Source organism: Symphodus melops (genome assembly GCF_947650265.1).
Source record: "Symphodus melops genome assembly, chromosome: 13".
In the NCBI taxonomy this organism is placed as follows: Eukaryota; Metazoa; Chordata; class Actinopteri; order Labriformes; family Labridae; genus Symphodus; species Symphodus melops.
Window position 1 is genome coordinate 2314955 of NC_136703.1, and position 19965 is coordinate 2334919.

The following is a 19965-nucleotide window of genomic DNA, read 5'->3' on the forward strand; positions in this document are numbered from 1 at the left end:
GGGAGAGAGAGAGGGAGAGGGAGAGAGAGAGAGAGAGAGAGAGAGAGAGAGAGAGAGAGGGAGGGAGAGAGAGAGAGAGAGAGAGAGAGAGAGAGAGAGAGGGAGAGGGAGGTGACAAAAAAAGGAAGGAAGTGAATTGTGAAGTTGTCTTGTCATCCAAACACTTTCCACTTTTGCAATGTCAATTCTTTTTTTTGCACATTTAAACTCTTCCTCCTGAAGAATTTACAGCAAAATATCAAAACAAACAATAGATCATATTGCAAAAACACAAAGGTGGAAACAATACGAACAAAACCAGCAGCATCACACCGGATCCTGTGCTGAATATGGTCAGCCCTCTGGACTTCAACCTAAATCCAGCTATCTGAGTTCCATTCTCAGAGGGATCACTTGTACTTGATTGAAAAATCAGACTTTTATGAAGAGGATTCAGACTCTTGTGTTGCCAAAATGCCAATTTGCAGTAAAGTCTATGAGCAAGTTCCCTGGATAGTAACAGATATGTGGGAGCTGTTCTGCTCTCTGTAGCAGATGTGATCTAAAAGTTTACTGCACACAGACACACCTGACAGGTCCAGTTTGGCTTGCCAAGTTAATGGTAATAACGCCTGACAAATGACAACAGAATGCTGCTGTTGAAAATACAGCTTTTTTGCATTCTCTGGCCCACAGATGGAAAATAAATCAAATGGCCCAAAAGGAACCCGTTTAAAGCTCCTGCGAAGAACACTGGGTTTGTGTTGAGTTTGGCGACCCCTATTGGACAAAAGGGGTATCTCTTAGCGCTTTGCTAATTCTGTCCTGCACATGTTCAAGAAGTGAACCGAGAGCATTGAAAATCTTCGCTGTTCTCTGAACACTTTTTTTGTATTGTCCGATGCCGACCATGTGGCAGGAGTTACAGGCTTTAATAATTACCACATGTGAATATGAAATGTTGTCGATGATGATGTCATTTGCTTTTGAAGGTCAAGAGATATTGAAATATAATTCGGTCGGTTTTATAACCAGCTAAAAATTCCTCAAAGAAGCTTTAAATGTAAAAGTAAAAATGACTTCAATATAAACTTTTTATATTTTCTGCTAGGGGCAATTTTAAAATCCAGACCTCTACTCAGCACTGGCGCTCCCAGGTTTTATACTGTAGAAACATTTATGATGTCTTGGTGTTGTATTTTGAAGTGTCTTGGTTTTATGTAAAAGGTTCATTAATGTTTGATGTTTTGTTTGTGATCCGAAGCAGCGCCTGCTCAACTCAACATTTCCTATTTATTTCCTCATCTTCAGTGAGAAGACACGATTCCTTCTTGTCTCATTTAAAGTTTCCTGGGTGAAATCATTGTGAATAAATGGGGATTTTTATTGCATCATGATTACAAATAAATATCTACTTAAAGTTGCCTAGGACTCTGCAAGAAGGCATTAGTGTTGCTGAATGATTTCAAAGCGTTGGTCTTTAAGCGTCTGTCTTCTGTGATGCATCCCGTCACCACGGCAGATCTTTTGTTTCGGCCCTCTCTGAACAGCGTGTGGGATATGCAGATCGGGCTGCCCCAAGCTTTCCTGTGCCGCCCCAAGCTTTCCTTTTAATGACCAGGAGCCTCCAATCATGCATAATTTTGTTAGAGTGGTATGTAAATGATCTGTTGACTCAGACACTTCTCCCTCTGATTCACCAGTCGGCTGCCAGTGATTCATCGTCGTTGTATTTCATCTTTAAAGTCAGTGGGAAAACCTCACTTTGTTGGTGGGAGAAGGTGAATCAGAGAAGTGTCTCAGCAGCAGCTCCACAGTAGATATGTGTTCATTATTAGTAAAACTTTAAAGAGGGCTGCCGCCTTTCATGGCGCGAAAGTGACAAGTGTTGGATGAAGAGTAAAAGAGGGTATATTCATACGAACAATCATTTAAACCCTCCCTGCATAAAGGGAGAGAGCAGAATCTAAAAACCATGCTTGCAGGTGAGATACAGCACCCACCCTTATTCATACTCGCCAAGACTGTAGATGAAAGTGGATCAAGCACCCTGAAGTTAGTCTTTGGTTTTGGGACTGCCATGTTGGTTATCTTGAGCCCAAAGTGTCCATATTCGGATCATGTGAAGGTCCGGGATATCTGACATAGATTTGTATATGCATATATACATATGCGAGTCTGTGTCCACGGTGAAAGGATGGATCGAGGTATTAAGTAGAATGGCGGGCTATGAACAAGTCTCTTTTGGTGTGGCTGGGAGGGAGGAGCTACTTAATGAAGCGTGAGACCCTTTTCTTACTCATCGTTTGGATATCAATAATGGATGCTGTTTATTGTGTATTTAAATCAGGTATGTGATTTACTGTCTGTATGGACTTCCTGTGGGTTTTATCGTTGTTGTTGCTCCTCTCTTTGTCCTGTCCGACTACATTGGAGTGCTACTGACGGATGGTGGTCTTTTTTCTTCTCTACTTTTTGTCAAAAAAAACACACAGAAGTGAATGAGCAGGTTGTGAGGAGGTACTCCACGCTGTGGATATAACTCCTGTTTCATTGCATACTGTACGTATGATCAAAAATATCGATTAAAATAAAGATTTTACCCAAATATTTCATTTCCTGAAATGTAAATCCATATCATTGCACCCATATTTTAAGACATCTCCTGAAAAGCACCAACAGACACATCTGTGAGGGGACTATAATAACAATAATAATAATAATAATAATAATAATAATGATAATAATAATATTAATTTTGCATGTCTTTGAACCTATTTATGAACATGATAAAAAGACGAGCACATCCCTCAGTGGGTGCTGGAACCAAAACACATGAATAGGTGAGGAAAGAAAAACAAGATCCGCACACCAAGAAGCTCCTGTTTAAAGGATTTATTAAGAGCTTGTTGTCTCGAAGCATCACTTAACAAATCCTTCTAATGGGAGACGAAGACCATAATATTTGTTTGCTATAAGAATGAAGGCAGAAAACATGTTGGACTTTTCACTAATGGAGGACGAATGGGGAATGAGTCTCTTTTGGAATTTGCCTCAAGTGGCCACTCAGGGGACTGCACTATTTTGGTCCCTGTATCGGCTTCATTTATTTAATTTTATTTTTTTTGTTGCTGGTTGAATATGAGTCATATGAAGGCTGTGAAATTTAAGATTTAAGATTCTTTTTTTTAAACACCCACAAGTTAGCCTTCAAATGTTTGAAGCATGTCAGGTACTTTAACACCTCCAAGCAACACACAAAAGCCAAACTGTTTCAATGGAACCTCATTCATTAACATTGGATTTAATAATCCAGCAATCTGAAAGAAAAGTATGTTCAAATATGTGAATGTCATTAAAGTAGGTGTTTGAGATTTTTTGGCAGAAAATGTGTTTTTTTCTTGCTTTAATCTACTTTCTTTTTTTTTCTTTTTCTTTTTCGACTCTCCAAAGAGCTGCCCTCTAGACATCAGGCATCATTTTAGTGTTTGCTTCTTCAGAGGCAAAGAAGCGTTTCAGCCGCTCTCCGCATGCTGTTGATTATTCATAACAACTGTGTGGAATGAAGAAAGAATAAGTCAAGTGAGATGGCATGGTGATGAAAGAGGACGAAACGCTGAGATTAGAGCGGGGAAATATTGGTAGAGAGAGAAAACAACATTCGGAGAAGAAAGAAAAGAGAAATAAGAAGAGAGTATGAGCAATGTTGGAAAGAAAGAATAACAGAATAGAGGCAGACAAGAAGTGTACCTGTCAGCCCTGTGCCACTCATCCTCGGGCCATCTGCTCCACTACATCAAGGGCTTTGCATTGATTAGCATGCCATTACACCGCTCACATGGTGTGTGTTTCAGTGTTCATCCATACACACCTCAGTGTTTGTGTGTGCGTCCTCATATGCTTGAGTGAGTGTGATGTATTAATGTGAATGCTTGTGTTCATTCACAGACTCCAGCTCGAGTGTGTGCTCATTTGCGTCTGGCTGTGTTGGCGACTGTGTGTGTGTGTGTGTGTGTGTGTGTACATACATATGGGACTTGTTTGGCCATAATTACACCGGTGCATTGAGGTTTCCAGTTGAATGCTCGTGGGAGGTGGGTGACGGAGTGAGTGGAATAACCAGGGTTACAGATCAACAGGGTTTCCCCCGAGCCTTCACCCTGATTATGGCCAGACGTGTGAAAGAATGGCAGACTGGGGGTGCCAAGGACCGTTTACACTGTGGTTTTTAAAAAATGGTTTCAGCGTATTTAATCACCGGCAGACATTCTGCGACCTCCTGGAAACAATCAAGGTCAAGCAGGGCATTGAACCCGATTGTTTTTTTGTATTTTTAGGTATGCACCTTAATTTGGCTGTTGCACATATCAAGTGTCACCAGATGCAAAGTACTAACCAATGAATCAAATCTGGAAAATGATTTTGAAACCTTCAGCCTCCAAGCACCAAACCCCATCGACAAAACGAGCAGTGCAGGTGAACGGAGCATTTCAGCCCTGCATGATGTGTGAAAAATGCAATATGCAAAAACATTGTTCAATATTGCAATAAAGATATGAAGTGCAACATTTGAACAAAAACAAAGAGTGCATTTTAAGTGCAATACACATTTTCTATATCATTCTCCCAGTCTTCATGGTTTACTGAATACCTGTATTTGCAACAGGTGTCTTCTCGTTCCAAAATAAATCCAATCAGCTGGCACAGATTCATCCGAGAGGAATGACAGCTACGTAGCTTAAGTTTAGTCCGACGAGTGGGTAAGAAAGCTTAGCAAGAAAAAATGTGTTTCTTCACTGGGGTAAATTCACACTTTCACAATGCGTTTACTGTGTCGCAGATGGCTCATATAAGGGCAACACTTCAGTATCAATAAGTTAACATGGAGCGAGTTCGGGTGACTCTTGCTTTTAAAATGGGCTGTTCATAAATCAAACAAACTCATGTGCCAGCGAGTCAACCAAAGTGCTCGTAAATAACTTCCTCTGCCTAATTTGTGCTCAGGACGGGTTGCATGTTAAACCCTAACTGTAAATTAATTCAAGTCACGCAGTCCTGCACGTGTGGCCTCAAACAGTGACAAGCCAACAGGTGATTTGAGATTTGTTGCCATGGTGATGGTACTTACTAACAGCGTTAGCTTTATCTACACTTCTAAGGCGACTCTAAAATAATTGGATGGAAAAATAATCGAGCCTGGAGCGCTCAGAAGTTCAAACAAAGTGTGATGAACGGAGGAATTCAAACGGTGAAGAATAAAAAAAATTAAAAAAACAGGGTGAATGTGTTGAAGAGAAATGTGATTAAAGCTGTGTGAATATGCTGAAAACTTCGTCAAATCATGTGAAGAAACAAGCTAAATCACAATAATGTGTCGAAAACAATGACCAATATAAATAATAGAGCCATGCAGAACATTCAATAAGAGTTTCTATTTTTCCTGTCCATGACCACATATAGACGAGGCGAGGCATTCGGTATGTTGAACATTTGATATCACAGTAAAACATGTCCGCATTGCTTGAAGAGAGGCTCATAATTCAACATGATGCTCAATACACGAGACTTATTAACAGGATTATGTGCAACTAGCCAACTTAACGGCTAAACTGCTAATGAAGTGCTTAAATTGTACTACAGCCTCATTTCACTAGACCGGGCTGTAGCCCCAGAGACAAACCGTCCGTTACTGAAGCCTGCTCTCCCCACTCTACCACCCAGATGTAAACAAGCACAGCTAATTCTTAGCATCTCATGGGAGCAGAGCAGAGGATCAGGCAGTGTTTGCATTGAGGCAAACTATGTAGGTTGTGTGATAACTGGCATATCAGCCAGAGCAATGTAACACAATATTCAGAACAGGTGTGGACAGTGACCTACAAGGAGGTGCTAGCATTGCTAACGTTAGCCAGACTCTGCAATCGAATTAAACATTATATACCAGCACACAGTTTTGAATAAGTTGAGCTCATTTTGGACTTTTTCATACTTTAAGACGAGTTGGCAAGTCAAATCAAGTTGTCACTGAGTACTAGTGTAACCTGACACTATAAGACATGTAATAATAATGTCTCTGTTATCACAACACCTCATATGTTAAAGGGGGACATATTATCCCCCTTTTCAAACTTTTCAAAACAGTCCCCCTGTGCTCTAAATGAAACATCTGTGTTTCTGAGCTTTGGTCCAAATATAACAAGAATCAAGCAGCAGAGGAGGTTTGTGACCCTGTAGAAACCAGCTCTCTCAGAACGCTCCGTTTTGGTGTGTGCGTCTCTTTAAATCCAATGAGTTTTCCTGATACAAATCACTCCTCTGGAGAGACAATAAAAACTGCTGACCTGTGCTTAGCCCTAGGCTGATACCAGGGGAGGGGATTAATTTACCACAATCCAACTTGTGATGTCACAAATTGAGAAAATATGAAACATTTTTCTGTGTGTGGTGAAACTTCTGCAGATCACAAATAAAGGACTGGATGGATTCATATCATTTCTTATGAGTAAATAGACACTCAGGTTACAAAAATATGCTCAAAAATACTTTCAGTAAGTGGATTTCTCATTACATGATATGTTCTCGGATCACATTTTGTTTAAAATCAATTCGAAAAAGACTGTCGAACATGCATCATTCTGATTGGGACGTGAGGGTGGGGGGAAGAGAATAGCTGGAAATTGGTTTTACATACTTTTCTGCACCTCTGCTCTGAATTGATGCTCTGAATATTTGATAGTGGAAAAAAATCCGCCTGTGCTGCTGGTGGTGGTTGGCTAGTGGCACACATTGGTGCAGCAGCATGAGTTTTTTTTTTGTTGTTGTTTAGATGTGAAGCAGCTTCGATCACACACAGACACACAAACATGCGGTTGGCAGCAGAGAGCTTGCCAGCACGCCAGCTGTAGCATGAGGCTCCAGATCCAACTAAAGCCAGCAGGATCAGAGCAGCAGGCCCACGTTCTCTCTTGTGAAAACGCACGCGCACGCACACACACTCACTCAGACGGACTGTGAGCGATATCTTTAGCTGCTGCGCTGCTGGGTTTTTGAGGTTCATGCATGAGATATCGACACAGACCACAGGGGGGGCGAAGAACCAAGCAGGCGCAGGGTTGAGAGCGCCGTCTGCAATATGTTTCTCTCATTTTAAGCTCCAACCCTCTGCTGTCTCAAGTGGGGTCAAAGGTTTTGTTGGTAAAGAGGCTAAGTTTTGATGAGATGGTGGATGAAGAGAGCAGCAGCTGCAGCTCGGCAATGAAACCCGAGTGACCTGGATTATTAAATACTTCCCTCTAACAGTGTGTCTACAGATTTTCAAATGTGATTTAATGTACTGCAAAAACTCAAACTCCTTGCAAGTATATTTGTATATCTCATTACACTTAAAGTAAGCCGAAAAATCTACCTGTTAATATAAGAACTCATTTTACGATACTCAAAAAATTTAATTAGCATACAGAGTTTGAAGAGATTTTGATATGTGCTAATCAGGCTTTTTTTTTTTTTTTTTTTTTTTTTACTATTCATACATAAAATAACGAGTTTATCGGGTAGAGTTGAAGACAGGGATGAGAGAATGGGCCGAGGGTGGGACGCTTCAATATGACCTACAACAGAGCCCTCTAACCTTTCTTCATCTGGGAGCTGCTTTGAAAAAATTAAAGAGGCTAAGAGCTACTTGCATCACATCGCTTGCATTTATTCACACAGCACACATCAGCTGAACTGAGCCACTGTGTGAAATCAGAATAAGCCAATCAATAATCTTAAATTCACATTGAGGTCCAAGAAAAAAAGGTGAATATTTTACACTTCTTATCGTGCCGCACAGTCAGCTATGTTAGTGAAAATGTACATCGATGGGCAAAAAAATCTCATACTTTACACTGAATAGTGGGATGATCCCAATGATCTAATTATCCCACATACAACCAAACTATGAAAAGACAAGAGCGCTGCACACATAACGATGTGCTGGACGAGGCCCTGAAGCGCCTGCAGGCCAATAAAGCCTTGTACTAAACAGTTACTATTGATTAAGTCTCAGCCTTTAAATGAGTTGTTGTAATATGATCAATCTTAATTTGATTGGTGGACATCGACCCCCCCGCCCCCCTGAACCTTCATCAGAGGGAGCTTTGTGTGCCAGTTTTCATTGTCCAAAACAACAAAGTAACGCGATGCTCTGCAGGAGAGGGTTCAAAGATCTTCAAAACAAAACATTAAGATGAACTATAATAGAACTGCTGTAAAAACTCTGAATATTTAAGTGTATTACAAGAATATGTCAAAAATTCAAGGTTAATTTTTCGACTTGATTTCTTTATCGTCATCTTGCGAGGCAAGACATGAACAGGCTGACTTACGTTTTGATGCAGGAGAACAGGCTTCAGCACTCCGCCTGAATCTACCTTCATCAGATAGAAAGCCATATTCCTGAAAGTACAGAAGCCAACACATGGACCACAGGTAAGGTCAGGGGTTCCCAAAGATACAAGCCTGAGGCCCCCAAAAGAGAGACTGGGGAGCCTACTGTTACAGTATGAGAATTACATGAAAAAAACACACCTGAAAAATCATAATATTACTTTATAATATAAACCTTTACTGTTCCCACAAAAAGGAAACATTCGCAGTTAATGTCGTCATAAATTTCATTAATTTAAAATTATTTTAGTAGTATTTATTAAGTATTTATTCTGTATGTACCGTATTTTCCGCACTATAGGGCGCACTTAAAAGCCTTTAATTTTCAAAAAATGACAGTGCGCTTTATAATCCGGAACGCCTTTTATAGGGATTACGGTAATTCTGCTTTCAAATTAAAACTGTAAAATGTGTTGTCAAATTCCCTCCGACGACTGTAGACAAACCTGGGTGGGCAGCCCGGTGACAGTGTGTGTAGGAAACGCTGAACGATGACCTCAGTTATATCCATCATTTTGCAGACATCCATATAAAAGAACACTTTGTCCGTTATTTTGATTTAAATCTGATTTAAACTTGTTTATTTTGAAATGTTTGAGATTTCCTCAGGTCGGCCATGTTGGGTGACATCATTACATTCTGCAGACAGTCCGAAGTCATTGGAATGTCATGACATCATCCGATGACATCAGAGATGAAAGCCACTCAGAATACTACAGACTCTGAATCAGAGAGGTGTTCGTACGAATAAAGGTGGCTCAGTACTGGTCTATTGGAAGACAGATAAACGTACAATGCAAAGCCCAAATTCAGACAAGATGGAGACAGGAATGCCCACGGTGAACCCCGAGATTCTCCGTCCCGTCATGGTAAGGTTTCTAGACAGACTCTCGCTTGAACAATGGAGCAATCTGAAGCGTGGGACCCACGACACAGAAACTAAAGACATCATCACGGCTATGTGTGTAGATGTGGTAAATATTTTATCCGAGTACATGTTCCAGATATTTGAGAGGTACTCGCGTCTATGTCCGCTAAAATCCTCAGAGATCCATTCTGGATCCAGTAACTCACAGAGGATCCTTACAGAACAGCAAGTGTCCGAGTGTCTGGGTGACGCTATCTCACTGGCTCTGGCGGATGCGATGTGCATTCAAGATGACATTCGCTGCCTGAGCACAGAGAATGTGAATGCGTTTGTTGTTATGGAAGTCACGGACAGGATACACAGTGAGCGGGTCAGCGACAGACAGGTACCGCTGGCGACAAAACTTTTCAAAGGACGGCTTAAGAAAATGGTTAAAAATGTTATGGTGGTTCTAAAAAAGATTGCAAAGAAATTATCGTTCATTTCGAGTCTTGACCAGGCAAAGCACGACATGGAGACGGAGCAGGAGGAGGAGCTAGATGAAGACGAGAGATATCAGACCCCTGTGACCTCCCTGATGGAGAAAGAAGAGGAGGCATTTTCTTTTGTCGACAGCTCTTACGCCACTGACGCAGTAAAGTCCATCCTGAAGGAAAGCGCAGAACAAATCCAGGTCTTTGATACTGACATCGACTTCTCGGAGGAAGAAGCCGACGTCATTGAGAGCAGCTGTGACAAAGATTTAAACCAGGCAGTTTCTGATATTGTTAAAGCGATAGAGAGTGATAGAAATATAGATCTCCGGGATGAAGTAACATCAGCAGTATTTGAGGAAACGTCCTTGAGGCAGAAGATCCTGATGAGAATACAGGCCTTCCTTGCTGAGACATATACGAAACATTCAGTCTTGAACTTTTTTTCTAAATTGAGGCAACATTTTGACGACTCCGTACCCAAAAAGAGCAAAGCATCTATGGAGTTGTTAATTGAGGCCGTGGATTGCTTTGTGGAGGGCCTGATCAAAAAGGATGAGAAGTCGAGTGAAGACACTGATGGGATGTCCATATATAGTAGAATAGCCACAGACATTTCCCACAAGAAGTGTGAATTAACAAAGAAGCAGCTGGTTGAATTCATATTCCATCAACTATCACCGGACAAAAAACAAAGGGTCTATATGATGGGTGTCATTAAATCCCAGGTTGACCATTTCATGGTAAACATGTGGCATTGGCTCTACCAGCAGATGGAAACAAAGAGGAACTCTGCCTCCACTGCTACAAGAAGGATCGAGGAAGCCATTAAACATAATAGTCAAGCGTCCAGGTTTAGAGAAAGTAAATTAGAGACGTTCATGTCTAAGAGCCCTACATCTCAAGCCACTTTAATGCAAATGACCAGCATTGAAGATGAGGAGCAAGGAGAAGAAAGGTGGAACAGGAAAACATGTGAGCTTATGGTGACTGCGCTGATCAAACATATTCTGAAAAAGAGTCCGCTCCATCAGTCCATTATAGTCTATGAGGGAATCATTACAGCAGTGACAGAGCTGCTGTGGGAAGAGACCAGAGAATATGGCGTCACCTTCGATTTCAGCCCAGACAACATGCGAAAGACCTGCGAAAAGCTAAGCAAGGGTCTTTGCAAGACCTTTGGTATTGAGATTCTCACGAGGAGCATGATGCTTCAACATCAGTTAATCATCAGATATCTCGTCGACACTCTGAAGCTGCAGATGTTGACCCCAAAAGAGAGCAGCAAGATAAAGGCCTTTTTCAAGAATGTGTTCAAGACCATGGCCGGGCCGTTCAATGCCCTCTTCAAATGCAGCTAAGAGAGTCCCAATGGGTGATGCAAGGGTGGGCGGGTAACATAGATTTAGGTAGCCTACCGCGAAACCGCTTTTTGCACGGCCTATTTAAAAAAAACACGGCCTTGAAATTATTGCACGGCTTGACCTAGGCCGTGGAAATATCTACATTTAATAGACGTGCTTACTACACGGGTGCGCTAAATATCTGATTAGGCTACATTCTAATTCTGGCAAAGAATATGTTTGTCGAATACCGGTACTGAAAAGCTCAAACCTGATCCTGTTTGCGTTTCTACAGCCACCTGTGCCCTATATGGTAGACGGCGTGTCAGCCGGATGACGATAGCCGCTATGTAAATAGCGTCATATGATAGCAGCTAACCGCTAACAGCTAACCGCTAACTAATGAATTCAACAAAGGAGAAAAACGCAACATAAACAAAACCAACGCTGGAAGACATCCAGCAGTTCATCTTCTCTGTCACTGACATGTGACTCTTTATTACAAGAACTCAATCAAGCTTTGTTTCAGAGAAGGCTGTGTGCGGCGAGGAGAAATACACACGTAAACAATCAGCTGTGTGTTACAGTCAATGGTTTAAACACGGCGGAGTTTTGTTTACCGACGTAACACGGGAAGTGACGATTTTTTCAACCAATCAACGGGCAGCAAGGTTTAGCTCCACCTTTTCGGGTCAGCGCCACATTCGAAAATGCTGACAGATGATTGACTTATCAAGGTCTAGGGATCTATTATTACTGGATGACACATGTAATATTATGAATTTATGTGTTTGTTTGTTTTTTAAAGAACAAAGGGCCAACAAAGGGGTTAGACAACATGAACCAAGTGAGTTGCAGTCAAATGACAAAGGGGTGTGTCAGGGCAGGGGCTATACAGTAAATCAACATTATCAAGCTTGGGAAAACTAAAATGTGTAACAATGCATCTCATTGAACAGAATGCACCATTTAGAGACTTATTCAAAACCAGTGTGTTAGGGAGCACATAACCTCCGCTCCGGCGTGCCGCGCCGCCGTGAGTGACACTGAAAAAAATTTGCACCCCCTGTTTTTTTTTTTTGCACCCCCTGTTTTCCCATTTCTGCCTAAATCACTGGCGGGTAATCAGGGCATGAAGTCCCGCTTCTGGTTGTGGGTTTCCTCCGAGAGCGCTTCGGTTCTCCCACTTCAATTCTAAATAAATGTTAAAAATCTTTCCCCTTTCTACATGTTCTCTTTACATTCAATATGACTAGTTAAAAAATAAAATCAGGAATTCATTTGAATTGAAATACATTTGAACAGTTGCATTGAACTCTTATCTTCCTCCTATTTTTTAGTTAGGGCGTGCTGGTTCAAACATGACACTCGTCTCGTCTTTTAACTCTTCCATCAGACTGTAGTTTTAGTTTTATTTGAACAAAAATCTTTTTGAAGAGTGCCTTGTCTTTGGTAATGTCTTCTGACAAGTTACGGTGAAACACTATCAAATTCTCTACAAAGCAGCTTTAGATATTTGCTGTTGAGTGGTTGTACGAGTTAAGGACACAGATCATCAGAAGTACAACTGACCTTTGAATTGTTTTTAGATTCTGGTGAGTAGAGTATTTGTTATTCAACACAACCTCCACAAAATGCTTAGTGTATGCTTAATTAAAGCTATAAATATATAGTTATTTATCTGCAGCGTTATTTTAATACTCTTTGTAAACTAAATCGTAATTTGAGCCACTGATAAGAAATACATTCATGGTAGTTTACTTATAGCATTACGTTAGCTTTTTACTTCTCTCAGCTGCATTAACGCTTCAAACTTCATATAAAGATAAGATCATCTCTCCGATGATCACCAATATAATTAACTCCTCCCTCACCACTGGAATTGTACACCCCACTCTCAAACTAGCTGCTATTACTCCCATCCTGAAAAAACCCGGCGCTGACCCAACTGACCTCAACCTCTACCGGCCCATCTCCAACCTCCCCTTCATCTCCAAAGCACTTGAAAGGGTGGTTGCCGCTCAACTACAGTCCCACCTCAACACAAACAACCTCCATGAACCCTTCCAATCTGGTTTCCGTCCAAAACACAGCACTGAAACAGCCCTAGTCAAAATCACCAACGACATCCTCTGTGCAGCTGACTCCGGACTTCTGACCATACTCATCCTCCTTGACCTCAGCGCAGCATTCGACACTATTTCCCACACATTACTCCTGGACCGCCTGGCTTGCATTGGGATCACTGGTGCTGCACTCCGCTGGTTTACATCATACCTCACTGACCGCCAACAATTTATGCAAATAAGGGACCACAAGTCTGGGTGTTCGGGTGTTTCACTGGGTGTTCCCCAGGGGTCAGAGTCTTGGGTCCATTACTCTTCATCATCTACCTTCTCCCCCTGGGCACAATCCTCCGCCATCATGGGATCCACTTCCACTGTTACGCCGACGACACACAGGTCTACATCTCCTCCAAACCCACTGCCGCCACTCCTCCCACCTCCCTCATCACCTGCATGGAAGACATTCGGAACTGGATGAGCAGGAACTTCCTAAAACTCAACGGCAACAAAACCGAGGCCCTGCTCATCGGTTCCAAACCCACCCTCACCAACTCACAACACACCCCAGTACCACCCATCATCATCGACGGTTTCCCTGTACCCTTCTCCCCCCAAGTCAAAAGCCTCGGCGTCATTCTGGACAGCACCCTCTCATTTTCTCCCCACATTAAAAACATCACCCGGACTGCCCTCTTCCACCTCCGTAACATTTCCAGACTCCGCCCATCACTGTCCCAGTCCAGCACCGAAATCCTAGTTCACTCATTTGTCACTTCCCGCATCGACTATTGCAATGCCCTCCTCACTGGACTCCCCGCCAAACTCATCAACAGACTGCAACTCATCCAGAACTCTGCCGCCCGGATCATCACTTGCACCAAATCATCTGATCACATCACCCCCATTCTCATCGAACTTCACTGGCTCCCTGTACAATATCGCATCAACTACAAAAACCTCCTCCTCACTTACAAAGCTCTTCACCACCTAGCCCCCACTTACCTCTGCGACCTCCTCCATCACTACAGCCCCTCACGCACCCTCTGCTCAACTTCTGCTGGACTGCTAACCATCCCCACACCACGCCTCAGTACCATGGGTGCCCGAGCCTTCAGCTGCTCGGCACCCAGACTTTGGAACTTCCCCCCCCCCACATAAGACAGTCAGAGTCCATCTCCACCTTTAAATCCCAACTCAAAACCCACCTGTTTAAACTGGCATACTCACTGTAACTGTTCACTTCACACGACACCTGTCTTTTGTTTGTTTTATGTTTGGTTTTAACCTAATGTACTGCTTTTTATCCACTGCAAGGCGACCTTGGGTGGCTTGAAAGGCGCCATTAAATAAAATGTATTATTATTATTATTATTATTATTATTATTATAAATGTTCATCTGTAAAGATTATCCCGCTGAACTAAACAGCTACACATCAGAAATGTGTTTGACAAAGAGCTTATTTTCTGTAATGATCCAAAATCCAACACAAAAATCCCAAAGGCAAATTTTTTTAGGAACCACCGGGGTAGTTACTTCCAGGTTGGCCTTCAAAAATATTTCATCACTATTCCAGTCTATGGTGGGTTTGTAAATCTTCCAAACTTGGCAATAAACAGAAGAGGTGGTCTTGGGCAGCAGCGACTCATTTCCACGTCTGAGCTGCATGGTTGATGTGGGGGTAGTTAAATGGTCGTTGTTGGCGTTTCATAATTGAAACAATCGTTCCTGATGTGGAAAGGAGCAGCAAACAGCTGTTGGATATAGTTGGATATTCCTCATACTTGAATTATGGACTGATTGTTGCAGCTCTAGTCCATTACAAAATGAATCTAAACTTTGATGTTCACAGGAAACTAAAAACACAGATTTGCATTCAGTTAACTTACTTTTTGTGTTTCAGGAGGAAATTGCTTTAACCACCTGACAGTGGACTGAACATCGGTGCCCTGAAACATCCTGGCTGTTGAGGTTTGCTTTTTTTCCCCCCCTCAGTAAATGCAGCATGTCACAGGGGTTAAATACCACCTTAAGGAACGGACGAATTGAAAGTGAAGGCAATTAGCAAATCAATAGCTGTTTAGAGCTGGCGGTTTCCAGGGAGGTTAAACATCATCATTCTTGAGGGGCTGGTAACACTGTGTGTTTTCTCCTTTCTTTGATGTTCAACTTTTTTTGTCCCATTTCTTTGCCGTTAATAATTAGCAATAATAGGCAGCCCTCCAAAAGCACTTCAGTGGAAAATGGAACATTGATTTTATTTATGTTTGTATTAAGGCGCTTTATAACATATTATATTCATAAAATATTCAGTTGTTTTTCCGAGTAATTGTTCTCCCTTCAAATCATATAAGAGGTCTCTGTGCAGAGACTTGAAAAATAGCAGATATAACAAAATAAAGTCATGATTCCGACCAATAAAAATGAGTTTTGACTACTTATCCCTTTAATGTGACTTTAAGACTCATAGTTTTTACTCTTATCTCAGCTCTCTAACTCTAACTTTTTTTTTCCTTTCATTTTCAACTTTTTTTTGATTTCTTGACTTATAGTTTTGACTGTTTTTTTTACCATAATTTTGATTAAAGTTAAATCCTTAAATTCTCATGAATATGCTTTCTCATTATTTAATGTTTACTGGCACAAATGGTCGTCCATAAACATATGGCGAAATTAAACATATCCTCAAATACATAAACTAAGGGGGCTCAGTTTGTGGCCTTGATGATCTACCGGAGGAGTCCACAGGACTTTGAAGCAAAGGAACCACAGCGTAACGCTGTCAACAGACTTAGCCGTACCTGACAGGCAGGCAGGATTGTTCTGTGAGGATGCCGTTGGGCCGATGTTGGGCCGACACCTCATCCATCTCCGCCACCGTGAGCCACCTGAGCATGGCCTTAACAAGGAGCTGGGGGAATCAGGAGGGGGAAGGGGGGGTCATCAGGAAAGGGTAAAAGCAGCAAGGTGAGGAGCAGAAGGAGTACGAAGAAAAGGACAAAGGAGAAGGTAAAAATAAGAGAAAATGGAGAAGAGAAGGGGGAGACAGCCCAGGGGATTAGAAGAAAAGAATCGGTGGGGGTTGGTCAGGTGGAAATGTGAGAAAAAGTGGAGGAAATAAGGAAGGGAGGGAGAGCAAGTCCCTGGTCACTATACCAGTTTGAAGGGTTGTCATTATATTATAGCTCCTGAAGGCATTTCACCTTCAGAGTTGGCAAGGTGACTTATTGTTCCCAGTCAACCGAACAAAGCAACTGTCAATTAGTGTTATTACACACCAGTGACCTGAGCGAGTCAGGCTGATGAGGCCACCGCTTTTTTTTTCTCTTCTTGAACAGGAAGTCAACCCTCGCCCTTGTCTTGGATTGGCTTTTGGAAGTAAACACAGGGCTACAATTGATCAGGGATCCAGAAAAATCTCGGACATGTAAAAAACTTTTTCAATTTCAATCCAGGTAAATCTGGTGTGATCAATAAACACAACCTTTAAAAGCATGTAATGTGTTGGTTCGACATTCTGATGAACAGTTAGATTTAAAAAGTTGAACAAAATGAAATGAAGGCCGTTAAAAGAAAACCAGTCAAAGAAAGTCTCTTCAGTGGGAGAGAGCAGATCAAAGAATTTTCTATCATCAGTAGTGATAAATGAATTGAGATACCAATTTGAAGAAGTATGTTGACAGAAATAAGCGGCCAACCCTCGTTAAAAGTCAGTTCACATTCCAAACTCCAAATCCATCTGTCATGGCTGAATAGAAAACAAAAAAAGAAGAGAAGTGCAGCTCCAAGGCTGTGCTGAGAGCAGAACAGGTTTTTGAAGACAAAAGCAGTAAGCTTTGCACAAATTAAGATGTGGCTGAGTTAAACTTTCACAAATAAACTGTGCTGAGAAACATTTTAACCTGGAGCCGATGTTAGGCTACAGATTGACGGTATCGGCTTATTTTATGGCAGATTTTATCGACAATATTACTGCATTTATTCACAAGTCCAAAAGCTTTTCATTTCAGTACCATAGTGGTACAGTAGATTAAATTAAATATAGAAACTTTTTCACCCGCAGATGGCGCTATATGGATTACAACAAGCACCGTCACTCTGCATACGGCCAAGCAGTGATGCACCTACATGAGCGGTTATTTTTCAGTTGAGTCACCGTCTTCATTCTCCTGTAGGATTACTGCATCTATATCCATCTATCACTACAGATCACACATAGATTCAAAAAAGATATCAGCCGATTTATCAGTTTGGAAAAAAACTAATGGGTCATTCCATGCCAAGTGGTCCAATGTTAGAAATCTGCCCCACCTCACCATCTCAGATTTTGATGAAATTTGGTACACAAGTTGGTATTTGGCTGAAATGAATGTGTGTAAAATGTTCGCTCTGTAGGTCGTTTAGTTCCTGAGATACAGTACTCCTACTTTTCCCCGAACACAATGGGGAGGCCTTTACTCGGCTATGTGCTTTGTAGTGCTGAAACTGACAATACCTATCTACATTTTCACAAGTATTTCAGAAATGAAACTGATGCTGGCCGAGCAAATTTCATGGAAATATGAAATGGTGAGGTGGGGAGCATTGGACCACTTGGCATGGCATGACCCAAATATGTCTGTCAATAGCTCCAAAAATTCCACATTGGTTGGGCTATTTACAGATTTAGTGACTTCTGATTGTGCAACAGAAGTTAATCAGACCATGATGTTTGAAGCGATGGCCGTTTGGTAATGTTAAGATCCTGGAGCACGAATTGAGCTCGTTGGCAAAGGTTTCATATCTTGTCTCATTGATAGCTGGTTTGACTTCCAATCAGAATTCATCCAGTGAATGTTACCCCCCCCCCTCTTCCCCACATTCACTGCCTCTCTTTACCTCTTCCCCACATTCACTGCCTCTCTTTAGCTGTCTCATCACATTTACAAGTGCTGGAACATAAACATGTTTAAATGATCTCAAAACTTAAATATTACTTTCGTCATTCCAAACATCAAACTCATGTTAGCAGTCCGTCTGGATGTGTTTTATCATCCTTAACTTCATAAAACTAGGCGTGAAAGTTTCATTTCATCTTCTTACTGGTGCATACATCAACATCCCCACAGAACAGGAGAATTTAGCAAAGTCATCCCTGTGATGAAGTTGTGTTCAGCCTTGTTTTGACCTCTTTACACTCATGAACCAGCAGCCAACTCCACAACAACAACATCAACAAATCTTCTGAGGGGAATACTGAACCAAAAACTATATCAAGATAAATCATTGACACCCTCTCAAACGCCAAGGCCGAACTGATTCCACTTCAACACTCCCCTCATCCCCCTGTGGTTTTGACTCCAGAGAGTCCACTACACTCAAGAAACTTATCTCTCCTCTCCTTTTAAAACACTCTCCCCAAAACCAGAGTCACTAAAAAGCCCTTCCACTATCATTAATTAATGCAGAGTTGATTAGTTTTCCCCACTTGCCGCTCCAGAGCCCGGTTGACTTTTTTTTCCACACGCTTATAAAATAGAGAGGAGCAGCGGTGCAGTGGTGAAATGTGGTCGATCACTGCTGGAAATTAAAGTCCAATGAAAAGTGGACTGAGTGGGTTCAGTGGAGCGTGTTGAAGGGAAGCCTGAAGGGGGTGTGTGTGTGTGTGTGTGTGTGTGTGTGTGTGTGTGTGTGTGTGTATCACTAAGTGTGATGCTGCAGAAAAAATAAGGAGAGTTATAAAGTATCTGCATAGATAGTGTGAGGAACGCAACAACAGCAACATCTGTACAAAATGATGCAGTTCAGCAGCTTTGCTAGTCAATTTATGATGTGAGGTCTTTTTTTCACTATATTTCTTAGTTGTTGGTTTTTAACGACTCGGATTATAAAGCTTCAACAATGATTTAACTAAATTATGTTGTGCAGGAGTTTTGTGTTACTGTGCTGAAAAGTCACATATTCTCCTCCTCTTCAACCAGGTTAAATACATTTCAGAGCTCCTCCAAACGTGTGTGAAGTGTGTTGTTGTAAATCCACTCTGATCCTGTATTTGATCATGTCTATAAACCCCTCTATTTCAGCCCTGCTCAGAACAGGCTGTTTCTGTGTCTGTAGCTTTAAATATGTAAATGAGCTGTGTCTGACCACGCCCCCTCTCTGGAAGGACTCGGGTGTACTCGGTGGTTTCTGGCTCCATGTCCTATTGTTTACGCTGAGAAGGAAGACTCAGAGGGCAGAACAAACACCTAGCTGTGGGAGTGTCACCCACCTGGGGGAGGGGCTACTGCCCTTTGTGATGTCATACAGATATCAGTTATATAACGTGGCAGGTAATGTACTCAAGTTGAATCTATCTATAATGACACCCAGCAATCTCAAGACTAACAAAACGCTAACTGAGATAAGCTTTGCAAGCCTAGAACTAAACGTTTACAGTGAAACGTTTAATTTGCCACAAGCTTGTGAATTATCCACAGGCTCTTACCTGTAGCTCTGATCACCTGGCGTTTGTAAGCCTCTCATTCCTCTCCAGCTTCTTCTGATCCAAATAGAATCACTTGTGGCTCTGAAAAAATACAAAATGCAGATTTTATTTTTTCATGACATTTTCATCAAAACCACAGCTTCACGTTCACAGTTTTCAGACTAATTATCAATACAGAGTCTATGGTTTGAAAATGTTAGCTTACCAATGAATTGTGCATTTGCACACTCGTTTGACTTTCTGAACACCATGCATGTTTGTGCGCACATGCATGTGTGTGAATGTGAGGAGAAGACAGAGCAGGTGAGAGGAATGAGTGAGGCAGCAGGAGATGCAGGGAGACA

The 19965-nt window shown here is 41.7% G+C and overlaps 1 protein-coding gene across 13 annotated transcripts in view; it reads right to left on the minus strand.

Moving 5' to 3' along the window:
- Positions 1-19965, minus strand: part of LOC306833650 (uncharacterized protein) — a 152653-nt gene that overhangs the window by 87062 nt on the left and 45626 nt on the right. For all 13 annotated transcript variants that reach the window (XR_013780392.1, XR_013780393.1, XR_013780394.1 and 10 more), the window contains exons 3-4: positions 19622-19702; positions 8346-8415 (exon numbers count right to left, since the gene is read on the minus strand). Coding sequence is in view for 7 of the 13 variants with exons in the window: in XM_079359054.1 (XP_079215180.1) it covers positions 8346-8415; positions 19622-19702 (151 nt within the window). In the remaining 6 variants the exon portion in view is untranslated. The remainder of the gene's footprint in view (positions 1-8345; positions 8416-19621; positions 19703-19965) is intronic.